This window comes from Myxine glutinosa, chromosome 10, assembly GCF_964187855.1.
Source record: "Myxine glutinosa chromosome 10, kmMyxGlut1.1, whole genome shotgun sequence".
Taxonomy (NCBI): Eukaryota; Metazoa; Chordata; class Myxini; order Myxiniformes; family Myxinidae; genus Myxine; species Myxine glutinosa.
The window spans coordinates 37350723-37366559 of NC_136270.1; the positions used below are offsets into that span (position 1 = coordinate 37350723).

The window sequence follows — 15837 nt, forward strand, 5'->3', positions numbered from 1 at the left end:
TGTCTATAGACAATGCATCAACAAGCTCAACACTGGAAGAGCAAATGACGATGTGAGTATAATCTATATAATAATAGCGTAAGGACTCGACTTTGTTATCCCTTTTACGCCGCACCCAGTGACCCGATGCCCACGGCACTAATGGATTTACGATCTACTAACCGCACTCTTTGTTTATCACGTACAGCCATACTCGAAAAATCTGAATTAGCCGACGTTGGGGCCCAAAAGCATCCGATTAACTGCCGATACGACGCCATCTTACGACGCCATCGTATTGGCGTCTGCTGGGCAAAGGCGAAGCAAGCCGTCCGCTGATTGGACAGGCGAAGGCGAAAGCAAGCCGTCCGTTGATTGGACAATCCAGAGCATGCATTTGTGCCGGTGTCGGCGATCGTTGTTCATATACGCACTCTTCATTCTCATCTTTCTTCCTAACTCTTACTCGGACAAGCAAATCCCCTATGCCATCCATAATGGTACACTCTATCCATACACCACATCCTCCCTTCCGTGGATGTTCCACGGGTTTCGGCTAGTATATAATAATTTTCCTCGTGATATATGTGATGTAAATAACCTGTAAAACTATGGTTTACTTTATACATAAATAGCTGGGGTACGTGGCATTGCCCGTTGCTGTTCTAATGCTGTTGGCATTTTAAAGAAATCAAATTTTTATTTATTTCTATTTTTTTTTTTGAGGTCTAAAACGCTTCAATACACCCACAAGGAATGGTGTTGGGGATCATTTCATATTACCTTTCATGTAGCTACAAAGTCTTAGGCACTATAGAGAAATTTTAGGGTGTTAATTTTATTCCAAAAAAAACAAAACATTCCATATGTTGGGAATTTTTTTGCCAAAACACTCACTGATAACCCTCTGAAAGTTTGACGAAGATCTGTTCGGCCATCTCTGAGAAAAATGGCAACACGCAGATGAGATATTGTCTGTGTCGTGCATAGATTAAATTAGTACTGCACTTACTATATACATAGATCTCTCTTTCAGAGTGTAGTATATAGAACTACACACTCTTATAGTGTTGATTACAACTAACTACATTAGGTGGTATTGTTGGAATGTGGATATGGCACAGGCTTAATGGGATAAATTGCTTCCTGCGTGTTTAAGTTTGGAGCTTCCGCTCCGAGTCTGGGAGGTCAGTGGTTCAAACCTCTGTTGAGTCATACCAAAGACTTGAGAAACGGTATGTGCTACTTCCTTGCATGACACTGAGCATTTACAGGAATACGAGCATGGACAATCCCCATTGGTTAGTATCCATAGGGAGGAGGAAGTTCCTCCTGAGAAAATGCCCTACTGAGTGCGGTGAGAAAAGTGTGTGTGTGTGTGTGTGTGTGTGTGTGTGTGTGTGTGTGTGTGTGTGTGTGTGTGTGTGTGTGTGTGTGTGTGTGTCAGCTCCATTACAAGCCTTATACCTTGTATAAAAATGTATATCTTTGCACATCAAATTTATAAAATGTATTTACTTTACATATTAATGACAACCTGTCCATCTTTATCACATTATCATCAATCAAGTTTACCTCTGACAGAGCATCTGTGCTACCGAAGCAGCTTCTTGGCAAGAGTTATGCTGGGTGCTTTTCCATTGCTTTCCCATTCAGTCCGTCATGGCTGGAACTTGGAATGTTTTCAGGGTGCCGTTGGTAACATACCTATTCTTCGTGAAAGGCACCTGTGGGATCTTTAATGTCCATCAACAACCAGTGTTAACAGATGTTCCTCTTGCTTGATGTCCATCCGATGGATGGTGCACGGATGAGTACATCGCTATGCATGTGCAACACCAGGGTGACAATTTATAGCTGGGTTGACATTCAAACCCTGGCTAGACAACCCAAAGGTGAGTGCCCATACTCATAGGTATAAGCAATCACGGGAAATTTCCAAGTATAAGCCGCAATCTTTTTTTAAACAAGATTTTAATTTTTTTTTCAAGATAAATCAATAGTCGGGGATGCGGCTCGTAGCAATATGGAATATTGGACATCCGACGTGACAAAATTACCTATTTGAAATGCTGAATAACTCATTTCCTTCATTCAGGTGCACATTTGAAGAATCTGCAATGTGTAAGGGGATCATGTTTTTAAATCCAGGAACGGTAAATTGCAACGTTTCCTGTTTCAGTAATGATATGACACCGATGCCAGTAATGAAATCATTAAGCAGCAATAAGCGGACACCTTGCAGGTAGATAATTATCAGTCTCTTTCCCTGAAAGACCCGGTTATCAGTGCATAATACCTAACAGATTACGCAGCATTCATTACCATCATAGCATACATGGATGCAACTGCGATCTGTATGGATGGATGCAACTGTCCATACATCCATCTGTGTGGATGGATGCATGGATGCAACTGCGATTGACTGTCATCTACATGGCTGTCCTGGATGTGTTCTGGTGCTACAAGATGGAGCGAACGAAAATGGACAAGAAATGTTTCAAGAAACTAAAACCCCATCCCACTTTCACCTTCTCTATCTATGCATCTTTTTTTGTTTCTTCTTCTTCAAACATGTTTCTCAAAACATCTTTTCTTGAACATATTGTTATGTCGGGGGGGGGGGGGGTAAAGGAATATCTAGAGCCAGGTAGATCTGTATAGGTAGGTATTCGACTGTCGCGATAGGGAATCTACCTGTAATAAGTTCTGTGTTTTTTTAGGCGGTTTGTCGGGGTAAGAGTATACCTGTGAACATACAAGGATGTTCGTGTGTTAAATAGTTGTAGGGATTAAGCTGAGACCCATGTGTGTCAGACCTGGTAATCATTCCTTTGTCCCTTATGGCAACGCACCCATATAAACACTTCGATAGGCCCTTTAGTGCAACATTAAATTATTCCCCTTCCCTTAAAATGACCTTGGAAGAAGACGGGCAGGAAGCCAGATCAAGGCACCGCCGGATGGCCACCGCCAGCCGCACCACCAGCTGGCCTGGCAGCATCACGTGAGACAAGCTGTAACCACGCCACCGGGAACGTGTGATCGGTTGGCGCGGAAGGCGCGAGTCTGGAGCCAATCAGCACGGAAGGCGCGAAGACACAACTGAGAAGCGGGTGGTTGATTGGAGGGAGGAGCGGCAGTGACGTGGGGAGGCGCTAGAAGGTTCCGTGGATGGCGGGAAGCTACGAGGCTCTGGTTGGTGGCATGCCAGGTGACAAAAGGACACGCTGCATGACATTTTGTCTCTTGGATCTCTTGGCTTCTCCTTGTCTCTGCCATTTCCCTCTCGGTGCGTTCCTGGGGTGATTCGTGCTCGTTCTTTTTGCCTCTGCACTGGTGGTCATTGGTTCGCCATCTTTGTGGTGCTTGGGGCGGGTGCTCGGTGCTTGGAGCGGTTCTTGTGTGTGGTGCTCCGAGCGAGGCTTGCAGGTGCCGTGAAGCGCTCGGTGACGCCTGACGGCCCCACGAACGAGGGGCGCATCGAGGCCTGCTTCCTGCTGACGGGAGCCGCGATCAGACGACTGTGCTCGAACCCGGACGACACACTGCAGACTACAAACAGATAAGGACGCACCACATTTCCCCAGTACACGACGGACATTTATTTTGTTAATCCATTTTCCTTTGTCTCGTATCCGAAGTGTGAATGGGGGCAGCCCAATTTATAAATTAGATTTATCATCGCGTTTCCCTGTCCCGACCTTTAAAAAAAAATAAACCCTTGTATTATTTTCCATTCCTTGTTAAACCCGTGTTCGTTTGAGTCAATCCCCTGCAGGATTGGTGCTGCAGTTGGTTCGCTATAGGTAAGCACTTGCCGCCTCTTCTTCTTCACTTCTTTCTCCCATGCTTTTATAGCCGAATCCGTGTTTGATCGTCGCCTCCATTAAAGCCGTTTGAGCCATCCGCGAGCCCTGGTATTAACCGAAGGGTTCGCGTGACAATATTTAAAGTGGGATGATTGAGATGGCATTCTATAACGTCTGGGGGTTTCTACACTGTTTTAAGCGGTGAAGTTGCTTCAATATTTGGCTATGTCTGTCTGTCCAAAATGAAGACGAAGAACCTTAACAACTCAAGGTAATTGTAATGGGTTCTAAAGGGTAATTGTAATGGGTTCTAAAGGGTAATTGTAATGGGTTCCAAAGGGTAATTGTAATGGGTTCTAAAGGGTAATTGTAATGGGTTCTACAGGGTAATTGTAATGGGTTCTAAAGGGTAATTCGAATGGGTTTCCTTCATTTCTAGGCTTTGCCTATTTCATATTAAAAATGCCAAACTGAACGAAAGAGAGAGGACTCTTGCTCTCTTTTTGCTTTGATGATATCAAAAATATATATATATCAAAAAGGGTTGAGTCCAACATTTCAGCACCTTGATTTTATCAACAATGGATCAACAACGATGTTGGTATTTATTTTTACCTTTTCGATCCAGCTGATAGGCCGGATCTGCATCTGGACCTTAAAAAAAATTGAAACGACTTGTTCTTGTCACCGACCCCAACTCATCCACCAAGTTTTGTCATAATACGTCCACAATTTTTTGAGATGCTGTGTATGTCTAACCTCGACTCTGATTCTGCAACTGGACCAGACGGCATCAGCCCACGGGTCCTAAAATCCTGCTCTCCCGCTCTATCTCACCCTCTCTCTGTTCTTTTCACCCTCTCTTTTGCTCAAGGTCATCTGCCAGCATCCTGGAAATCAGTAAACATTACCGCTTTACACAAAAAGGTGCAAAAACAGATCCTTGCAACTACAGACCAATCAGCCTGCTCCCAATTATCAGCAAAATCATGGAATCCATCATTGCTTCGGATATTAAATCTTCCCTCTTCTCCAATGGCTTGATCTCTGATCATCAATTTGGTTTCAGACCTGGTCACTCTACTCTGGACATGCTGCTTCTGCTGTCTCAACAATGGATGGAGGTCCTCTATGCCAAACAGGGAATCAGAGCTGTCTCCCTTGACATATCACGTGCCTTCGATACGATCTGGCACCCAGCTCTGCTCGCCAAACTCTCCTCCTATGGTATCCATGGAAATCTCCATGCATGGCTTGCGGACTTCCTCTCTGGTCGTAGTCAACGTGTGGCCCTGAATGGATTTCACTCATCTCCCCTCCCTGTTCAGGCTGGAGTTCCCCAAGGCAGTGTTCTGGGCCCTGTGCTTTTTCTGGTCTTTATCAATGATCTCTCCGACTCTCTGGAAAATCCTCTCTATCTCTTTGCTGATGACTCCACTCTCTGCCGCTCCATTCCTCTTCCGTCAGATCGGCAGTCTGCAGCCTCCTCACTCTCTGAAGACCTGGACAAAATCACAGACTGGTCAAACAAGTGGAACATGTCTTTCAATCCTGACAAATCTCACACTCTTACTATGTCTCTCCGAAAAGATCGACTCGACAACCCTCCCATCTACTTTCTCATCTCAACAATCCTCTCCAAGAAGTTCTGTCGCTCAAGCTTTTGGGTCTCACTATCTGCCATGATCTTTCTTGGGAAAACCACATTTCCAAGCTGGCCTCCAAACTCCAAAGCCAGTCGCCGACTGGGCATCCTCCGTCGTGCAAAGTCCTTCCTAGGCACACCTGAGCTCCTCACCACATACAAGGCTTTCATCCGCAGCTCAATGGAATACTGTTCTCCCCTATGGGCCGGTGCTCCTGCCTCACACCTAGCTCGGCTTCACGCTGTTGAAACCAAAGCTTTCAGAATCAGTGGAATCTCCCGCAATGAAGCTATCTCTGAGGGCCTTTCACTCACTCATCGCAGGCAGGTTGGTGTTCTTTGTCTTCTACCGACTGCTCTCCGGCCTTACTCCCCCAGCTCTCTCTGTGCTCTGTCCCCCAAATATTCCTACAGGTCGCACAAGATCTGCCAGCAACCCTCTAATGGTTAAACTGCCGAAATCTCGGCTCTCTGCTCACCTTCACTCTTTCTTCCTCTTTTCTCCTGCCTCTGGAACAAACTCCCACTCCTCCCTCCAGGTCTTTAAAACAGCTGTTCACCACCATCTCTTATCTTCCCCCATCCTTTCTATGGGGGAAGATAAGAGATGGGGGAAGATAAGAGATGGTGGTGAACAGCTGTTTTAAAGACCTGGAGGGAGGAGTTGGATTGAAAGGAGTGTGGGAGTTGATCTTTTCTACCCCCACTAATTCACCCCAGATCCACCTTGTTTGAAATTCCAACTTCTTTCCTGGAAGTCCTGGCAGTGTCCATATGTTTTATACCTCTCCCACCCTCCCCCTTCCCATGCCTCCCCCCCCCCCTTCCCATGCCTCCCCCCCCCCCCCAAAGCCCTCTCCCTTTCACAGATCTCTCGATGTCTCCATGTCTCTCGGTCCCTGCTCTCAAATGTTGTGTTTGTGTCCTTCCCCCTCTCTCCCCATCATGTCTACCGCTCCCGATGTTATATGTTTTATGTGTCTGTTTGTCTTTCTGTGTGATTAATGTTCGCTCTTTCACGAGCCTCGATCTTGTATACAAAAAAAAAAAAAAAAAAAAAAAAAAAAATCTTTTCCCTTTTGAGATGTACCATTTTTGGCCAAATCTCTCAATGGTGAAGAATCATGTAAAAAAAAAAAAAAAAAAAAAGGCTTTGGATCCGGATCCAGATCTACACCAAAATTGAATAAATTAATCCTTGTCACACACTCAACCTGTCCACCAGGTTTTGTCTGATTCTCTCCATAACGTTTAAAGATCTCATGCTATATATCATTTTTGGCACTATCTCTCATTGATGAAGAATCACTTAAACGTTTCCAGTATCCAGGTCCTGGTCCAGATGTTCACCAAAATCTAGTCATTTTATCCTTGTAACACACCGAACATGTCTGCCAAGTGTCGTCCGAACCCATCGATAGTGTTTGCGTTATCCTGCTCACAGACAGACAAATAGACTAAATACAAGATGACCCCGACGAAGAAGAATTGACATTTATCAGACAAATCTCACACTCTCGCTGTCTTTCTCCGAAAGAACCCTCTGGCAAACAAACCCTCCTATATACTTTCCGAACAATCCTCTTGAGGAGGTTCAGTCATTCAAACTACCGGGTCTGACTATCAGTCATGATCTCTCGATGGCAAACCACATTTCTAAGTTGGCCTCCAAAGTCATTTTCCGACTGGGCATTCTCCATCATACAAATTCCTTCCTTGGCGCACCTGAACTCTTATTCACCAAAACGGCCTTCTCCCGCAGCTTGATGGAGTACTGCTCTTCCTTCTGGGCTGGTGCCTCTGCCTCACACCTTGCTCAGCTTGATGCCATGGAAACCAAGGCCTTCAAAATCATTGGAATCTCTCACGATGAAGCTGAGCTTATGGGCCTATTACTTTCACATTGCGGACAGGTCGGTTGTCTGTCTTCTACCGCACCCTTTCTGGTCTTGCACCCTCTGCGCTCTCTCTCTCTCTCCTCTCTCTCTCTCTCTCTCTCCCCTCTCTCCTCTCTTCTCTCTCTCTCTCCTCTCTCTCTCTCTCTCCTCTCTCCTCTCTCCTCTCTTCTCTCTCTCTGTAACCCCCTTCTGAAACTCCCAAAATCCTGAAGCGTTGCTCTCCTCCAATCTTCATTCCTATTGTTTTGCCGGCCTGTGGACCCAATTTCCACATCCTCTTTAATCTCATTCTTCCCTCCAGGTCTTCAAGACAGCTGTTCACCACCATGTGATATCACCACCTATCCAAAACTACGATATTTTCTACCCCCATTAACCCTCCACAAGCCCAACTCTTTCCAAGTTTCAAGTTTATCCTTCCCCGATAGTTTGTTTTTGTATCATAAGGAGGGAGGATTTTTGTATCCTCGCCCACTCCCCCCCTCCACCCCCCACCCCCCAAGTTCGTTTTTCTGGATATTTAAAAAATCGCTCTATAGTACCGAAGCCTTTTTGAATAATGAGAGTTATATACAAGTACACATTCGCATAAATAAATACAAATCAATCACCAGACATTTGAACACAAATTATACAATAATTCCGGAAGCAGTCGAAGTTGGTGGTAAGGCTTCTTCTTCTTCTTTCTGAACGTCATCAAACTTAACTCAGAAACGTGATGTACAACACATTCAGCCGCATGTATTCAACAAAAAGGTAAAATGATGATTTGACATTTGTGATGGATTCTGATTTGGATGTAATTGCTTTTCCATTATATTTGCCCTCATTCCAAATATGTTAATGTTTCTTTTTCGCTTGAGCAATGCCGGGTACTCCATCTATAAACACTTGTATACTTTATTTGGGGTACAAATACAAATACAACTTTGTCTGGGGGGTAATAACATAGGCTATGTGGCCGCGGCCTCATGCGGGGGTGTGGGGGACGGGACCGGGAGAGGTGCGTCAATTCTCTATGTAAATGTGTACCGTGTAGCGCCACCTGGTGGTGGTGGCAGTGGGTATTACAATTTCCTTTTTTACCTGGGCAACATTGACGTTATGAAGCACTCTTTGCATGGGTAAATTTTTCCTCCTTCCCTTCCCTCCCTCCTCCCCCCCCAAATCGGAGGGGCCTATCAAAGTCACCCCTCCCCCCCAAGAGATGTATATGTAGTATATCTTTCCCCTCCTTCTCCCCTCCCCCTTCCACTCCCCCCATTCCCTTCCTCACCCCTCCCTCTCCTGCCTTCCCCCTCTGCCCCCCACCCCGTTCCCCGGCAACACCTGGTACTCCCGCTATAGTTATGTATAGAATACAGCAGTAATTTCTATACAGTTAGCAACCAGCATTTAATTGTAACTCTTCTAATAAGAGGTTGCAAGGCTAAACCCCGCTCTAGCAGGGAAAATGCCCTTAAAATGCATGTCGTTTGTTGTTGTTGTTCTAATAAGAGCTCAAAAGCTTCAAACTCCAAGATAAGGAGAGAAAAAAAAAACTATTTACAAGAGGAAATTCTTGTTTTAATTAGTGAAGAGGGAATTTGGGACTTGCATATTGCACAAAGGAGTAAATTCTAGTAGATTTAAGGACCATTGAAATGAATACCGTGCCAGCAACTCTAAGTGTAACATGCTTGAAATTTCAAAATGTCAGTCTTGCTGGATGTCATCTTTTTTTTTGCATTTTACATCCTTGTATGCATTCAATTTCAATGGATGGTTCACTTGAATTAAACATTGTAGGTTCACGATCCAATTCATGCCTGGTCTCCCAGAATACCCCATAGTGGTCACATGAGGATGCAATGGGTGTACTTTCCGGATACTCACCGAATAGAAGCAATTGCTAATGTAAACGGGTACCGTTTTCTTCTCCAAATTGAACAACAATACAGGCCATTTGCCAATCCTCTCGGAGCACGCATCGGATCCAGATGAGCCATATATGCTGGTTCCACTCTCCCCTACCACCCCCGTGCCATCTGGCATAGCTTGCGCTCCATCCACTAATTAGTATCCAAAAATTATACTTGATTCCATATTACCCAGTTATTCTCAACCTTAATATGCCAAATCACCACTCAATTAAAATGATAATGAATTGAACGTTCTATTCCTACAAAACAGAGCAAACAAGAAGAGGGAGGAAAAAAAAAGAAGCAATTACACCCATTCCCTGTCGGGGCAGCAGGCAAATAATGAAAGATAATTTTACCAGTCACATGACCAATTATACATCCCTGCTTGTTGATAAATGCTTGTGACTGCATATAACGGTTGCTTTATTCATAAACCTTTATCACAGTGTTTATAAACATACGAAGAATATAAATTAAAAGATTGTTTACCCTGCCATCTTTGATAATACATTCCCTACCATCAGTCTATCACCATATTTTTGTTCTTTCTTGTATCTTTGATCAAATTTGCTTTTGCACAAAACCCAATCCCATGAATTGTTTACCACATATATATATATATCTTTTTTTTTATTTAAATTTATTTATTTGAAAAGCCTATCAGATTGTCTTTTTGCATGGGGGCGGTGTACTTTGAATGTATCTGTACTTGTTGTACACCGCACCTTTCCTATGCCATCTCCAGGCATTGCAAATCGTCATTGCTGGGCACCGAAGGGGGCTCGGCAGTGACGCACGCTGAAAGAGAGTACTCAGTTTTCACTCTGGTTGTTGCACACCGCTCCTTTCCTATGCCATCTCCAGGCATTGCGAAACGTCATTGCCGGGCACCGAAGGGGGCTCGGCAGTGACGCACGCTGAAAGGGAGTACTCAGTTTTCACTCTGGTTGTTTGTTGTACACCGCACCTTTCCTATGCCATCTCCAGGCATTGCGAAACGTCATTGCTGGGCACCGAAGGGGGCTCGGCAGTGACGCACGCTGAAAGGGAGTACTCAGTTTTCACTCTGGTTGTTTGTTGTACACCGCACCTTTCCTATGCCATCTCCAGGCATTGCGAAACGTCATTGCCGGGCACCGAAGGGGGCTCGGCAGTGATGCACGCTGAAAGGGAGTACTCAGTTTTCACTCTGTTTGTTTGTTGTACACCGCACCTTTCCTATACCATCTCCAGGCATTGCGAAACGTCATTGCCGGGCACCGAAGGGGGCTCGGCAGTGACGCACGCTGAAAGGGAGTACTCAGTTTTCACTCTGGTTGTTTGTTGTACACCGCACCTTTCCTATGCCATCTCCAGGCATTGCGAAACGTCATTGCCGGGCACCGAAGGGGGCTCGGCAGTGACGCACGCTGAAAGGGAGTACTCAGTTTTCACTCTGTTTGTTTGTTGTACACCGCACCTTTCCTATGCCTTCTCCAGGCATTGCGAAACGTCATTGCTGGGCACCGAAGGGGGCTCGGCAGTGACGCACGCTGAAAGGGAGTACTCAGTTTTCACTCTGGTTGTTTGTTGTACACCGCACCTTTCCTATGCCATCTCCAGGCATTGCAAATCGTCACTGCCGGGCACCGAAGGGGGCTCGGCAGTGACGCACACTGAAAGGGAGTACTCAGTTTTCACTCTGGTTGTTTGTTTCCTTGCTTTCTTGTTTTCTTGTTTGTTTGTTTGTTTTTCCGGGCGATATCTCAGCCATCCTTTCAGCGAGGAAGCTGAAATTTCGGCACAATAGTGAGCAAGTCCTTTTTCAAAAACGCTATTTTTTGTTTTTTGATTAATCAATTGATTGAGGAGTTATTGAATTTTTAGCGATTAATTAAGTACTTATTTAATTAATCAAATTTCCTTTCTCTTCTGACCATTAACTCAGGCACCTTTTGAGTTAGGAAGCTGATATTTGGACATGCCAATGACCAGGTGATTTGCTGCAAAGGCTATTTTTGATTTATTAATTAATCAATTAATCAATAAATCGATTAATTATTTAATTATCGGATTAATGACTAAAAAATTATTTTTTTAAAGTTACAGATTCTGATGAAATGGTGGTGGTTTACGTGTTGTATGACTGAATTGATTAATAGTTTAATTTTTTTATGATTATTATTTATTTATTTTCATTATTAATCATTTATTTATTTTCTTTCTCATTTGGCCAATATCTCAGGCACCTTTTGAGCTGGGAAGCTAATATTTGGACATGACAGTGTCCAAGTGATGTGGCTATCAAGGATATTTTGGATTTATTGATTAATCATTTAATCGATGAATTATTTATTGATTAATCAATTAATTTTTTTATTTTTTATTAATGACTTATTTAATTAAATTTCTAAAAGATACATCTTCGGATGAAGCACTGGTGGTTTAGTTATGCTATTAGCCAATTGATTCAGAAAATATTTTGTGATAATCTTTTATTGATTTTAATTATACAATTAATCAATCAATTATAATTGTACACCTCTCCCTCCCAATGCAGCCTCTATGAGCTGCACTGCGGTATTGCCGGGTGCTGGAGGCACCCCGGCAATGCCGCGCTGCAGGATATTTAATTATTTGGCATGGGGGCGGTGTACTTTGAATGTATCTGTACTTGTTTTTATTATTATTATTATTATTATTATCATTATTGGTGCAGTCCGTCAAAGCTCATATTTTCCTCTCCCACAGTTATGCATACTACTACGTGGGCATCGGTTCAGCTATTTTGATTGTGGCTTTCGTCCAGATATGCTTTTGGGAACGTGCGGCTGCTCGGCAAACACGGCGCCTCCGCCAAACGTTCTTCCATGCTGTTATGCGGCAGGATTTGAGCTGGTTCGACGTCAACACGCTCGGAGAACTCAACACAAGACTCACTGAGTACGCACTTTGCTGAAGTTCTTTACAGCTCGTAGCCAATAAATAGATGTGCTTGCTGCCATGCTTGAAGTCTGGATTACCGTAGGCAGATGTATCATTTATTGTACATCCTCTTGATATGTGCAAGTAATGTAGAGAACTACCATAGGGTTTATAATGGTTTGGTACAAGTTGTCGATTTTCCAATTGTAATCTTCTGTTATAAATTACCCCTTTGCTGTGCTGACATCTAGTGGGAGGGATTAAAAATACTGGGCAAGTGTCTCCAAGAAGTTCTGTCACTCAAGCTTTTGGGTCTCACTATCTGCCATGATCTTTCCTGGGAAAACCACATTTCCAAGCTGGCCTCCAAAGCCAGTCGCCGACTGGGCATCCTCCGTCGTGCGAAGTCCTTCCTTGGCACACCTGAGCTCCTCACCACATACAAGGCTTTCATCCACAGCTCAATGGAGTACTGCTCTCCCCTATGGGCCGGTGCTCCTTCCTCACACCTAGCTCGTCTTCACGCTGTTGAAACCAAAGCTTTCAGAATCATTGGAATCTCCAGCGATGAAGCTAACTCCAAGGGCCTTTCACTCACTCACCGCAGGCAGGTTCGTGGTCTTTCCGTCTTCTGCCGACTCCTCTCCGGCCTAGCTCCCTCAGCTCTCTCTGTGCTCTGTCCGCCAAATATTCCTACAGGTCGCACAAGATCTACCTGCAACCCTCTTATGGTTAAACTGCCAAAACCAAGACTCTCTGCTCACCTTCACTCCTTCATTCCTCTTTTCTCCCGCCTCTGGAACAAACTTTCTCACTCCCTTCAATCCCACTCATCCCTCCAGGTCTTTAAAACAGATGTTCACCACCATCTCTTATCTTCCCCCATCCAAAACCTTGATCTTTTCTTCCCCCGCTAATTTCACCCCAGATCCACTTTTTTGAAATACCAACTTCTTTCCTGAGATCAAATTCCAAATCATGTAGAGCAGTACTTCTATTCGGTGACGTCCTCATGCTTTTGCGAAGGAGTCATGATATTAAAATATGTCTTGGACACTGGATGAGTTCTTGAGACCACAAAGGTGGAAGCAGTGGGCATCAAAAAAGGTGGGCATAAAACCAGAGTGTAATGACCATATCTGGTCGGGCAGTCGACGACTAAACTGGCTACCCTCACTGGCTCGCCAGTGGGGAGGGTGACTGTGACACCCCGAAGGACTAAAAACAATACCTGTCAAAGGGCGGATGAGCTCGCCCTGGGAGCCAACGGCCATCCAGTAAGGAGATGGTGTCTCCAAAAAAAACACTCATCCAGTTGGACCGGTTCCTTAGGTAGTAGGTTGAAGGCAGCAACCGTTCAGAGTGGTACTACCTCTCGGACTCAGGAGCGTTAAAGTGGTGCCCGGAACCATCTTACACTCTCAATGTCAGGATTGCTGAATTTTATTTCTGTCTCACTCAAACTACAGCTAGCGGGCGAGCTTCAATCTCTTTCTCACAAACAAACATCATACATTTTGCATCATACAATTTTCTTCTCTTCTATTTAAGGCCTGGCCTCGATGAAGGCTACATACTCCGTGCCTGGAGCCTCCAATATATATATATGAAAAAAAGAAACACCTTTGGAGGCCATTTTCCACAAAGAGTGGGGGTTGGCCTTTTTCGGGCAATGTTTTATGGCCGGATGCCCTTCTTGCCGCGCCAACCCTGTTAGTCGCCTCTTGCGACACACAGGGAATTACCAGTGAACTGGTGCTCAATTTGCCGACCTCGGAAGGATGACAAGCTGAGTCAACCCCCCTGGCATTAATTCAGCAATCGACTGGGATTCGAACTCAGGATCCTAAGATCCCAAGCCGGCACCCTAACCGCTAAGCCAGCACCGAAACCACTAAGCTAACACCCGAACCGCTAAGCCAGCACCCGAACCGCTAAGCCAGCACCCTAACCCCTAAGCCAGCACCAAAACCACTAAGCTAACACCCGAACCGCTAAGCCAGCACCCGAACCGCTAAGCCAGCACCCTAACCGCTAAGCCAGCACCAAAACCACGAAGCCAACACCCTAACCGCTAAGCCAACACCCATCCGCTAAGCCAACACCCTAACCGCTAAGCCAACACCCTAACCGCTAAGCCAACACCCTAACCGCTAAGCCAACACCCTAACCGCTAAGCCAACACCCTAACCGCTAAGCCAACACCCTAACCGCTAAGCCAACACCCTAACCGCTAAGCCAACACCCTAACCGCTAAGCCAACACCCTAACCGCTAAGCCAACACCCGAACCGCTAAGCCAACACCCTAACCGCTAAGCCAACACCCTAACCGCTAAGCCAACACCCTAACCGCTAAGCCAACACCCTAACCGCTAGGCCAACACCCTAACCGCTAAGCCAACACCCTAACCGCTAAGCCAACACCCTAACCGCCAGGCCAACACCCTAACCGCTAAGCCAACACCCTAACCGCTAAGCCAACACTAAGCAAAATGGCTACACAGTTGACACCGCACGTGACAAAGCCGAATGCCTCAACTCTGTGTTTGCCTCAAAATCTTGTGTCCCAAACCCATCTCTCTCTGTTCCCACCTTTCCCAGTCGAACCCAACTGCTCCTGGACTCTGTGTCCTTCTCTCCTGACAAGGTGGCGAAGTTTCTGTCAAACCTCGACTCTGATTCTGCAACTGGACCAGACGGCATCAGCCCACGGGTCCTAAAATCCTGCTCTGCAGCTCTATCTCACCCTCTCTCTGTTCTTTTCACCCTCTCTTTTGCTCAAGGTCATCTGCCAGCATCTTGGAAATCAGCAAACATTACCACTTTACACAAAAAAGGTGCAAAAACAGATCCTTGCAACTACAGACCAATCAGCCTGCTCCCAATTATCAGCAAAGTCATGGATTCCATCATTGCTTCGGATATCAAATCCTTTCTCTTCTCCAATGGCTTGATCTCTGATCATCAATTTGGATTCAGACCAGGTCATTCTACTCTGGACATGTTGCTTCTGCTGTCTCAACAATGGATGGAGGTCCTCAATGCCAAACAGGAAATCAGAGCTGTCTCACTTGACATATCACGTGCCTTCGATACGGTCTGGCACCCAGCCCTGCTCACCAAACTCTCCTCCTATGGTATCCATGGAAATCTCCACTCACAGCTTACGGACTTCCTCTATGGTCGAAGGCAACGTGTGGCCCTGAATGGATTTCTCTCATCTCCCCTCCTGTTCTGGCTGGAGTTCCCCAAGGTAGTGTTCTGGGCCCTGTGCTATTTCTGGTCTTCATCAATGATCTCTCCGACTCTCTGGAAAATCCTCTCTATCTCTTTGCTGATGACTCCACTATCTGCCGCTCCATTCCTCATCCCTCAGATCGGCAGTCTGCAGCCTCCTCACTCTCTGCAGACCTGGAAAAAATCACAGACTGGTCAAACAAGTGGAACATGTCTTTCAATCCTGACAAATCACACACTCTTACAATGTCTCTCCGAAAGGACCGACTGGAAAACCCTCCCATCTACTTTCTCAACAATCCTCTCCAAGAAGTTCTGTCGCTCAAGCTTTTGGGTCTCACTATCTGCCATGATCTTTCTTGGGAAAACCACATTTCCATGCTGGCCTCCAAAGCCAGTCGTCGACTGGGCATGCTCCGTCGTGCGAAGTCCTTCCTTGGCACACCTGAGCTCCTCA

At 45.4% G+C, this 15837-nt stretch overlaps 1 protein-coding gene across 4 annotated transcripts in view; it reads left to right on the plus strand.

Moving 5' to 3' along the window:
• Positions 1-15837, plus strand: part of LOC137434463 (ATP-dependent translocase ABCB1) — a 202411-nt gene that overhangs the window by 82887 nt on the left and 103687 nt on the right. For all 4 annotated transcript variants that reach the window (XM_078785560.1, XM_068127478.2, XM_068127482.2 and 1 more), the window contains 2 exons: positions 10-52; positions 11969-12160. In XM_078785560.1, coding sequence (XP_078641686.1) covers positions 10-52; positions 11969-12160 — 235 coding nt within the window. The remainder of the gene's footprint in view (positions 1-9; positions 53-11968; positions 12161-15837) is intronic.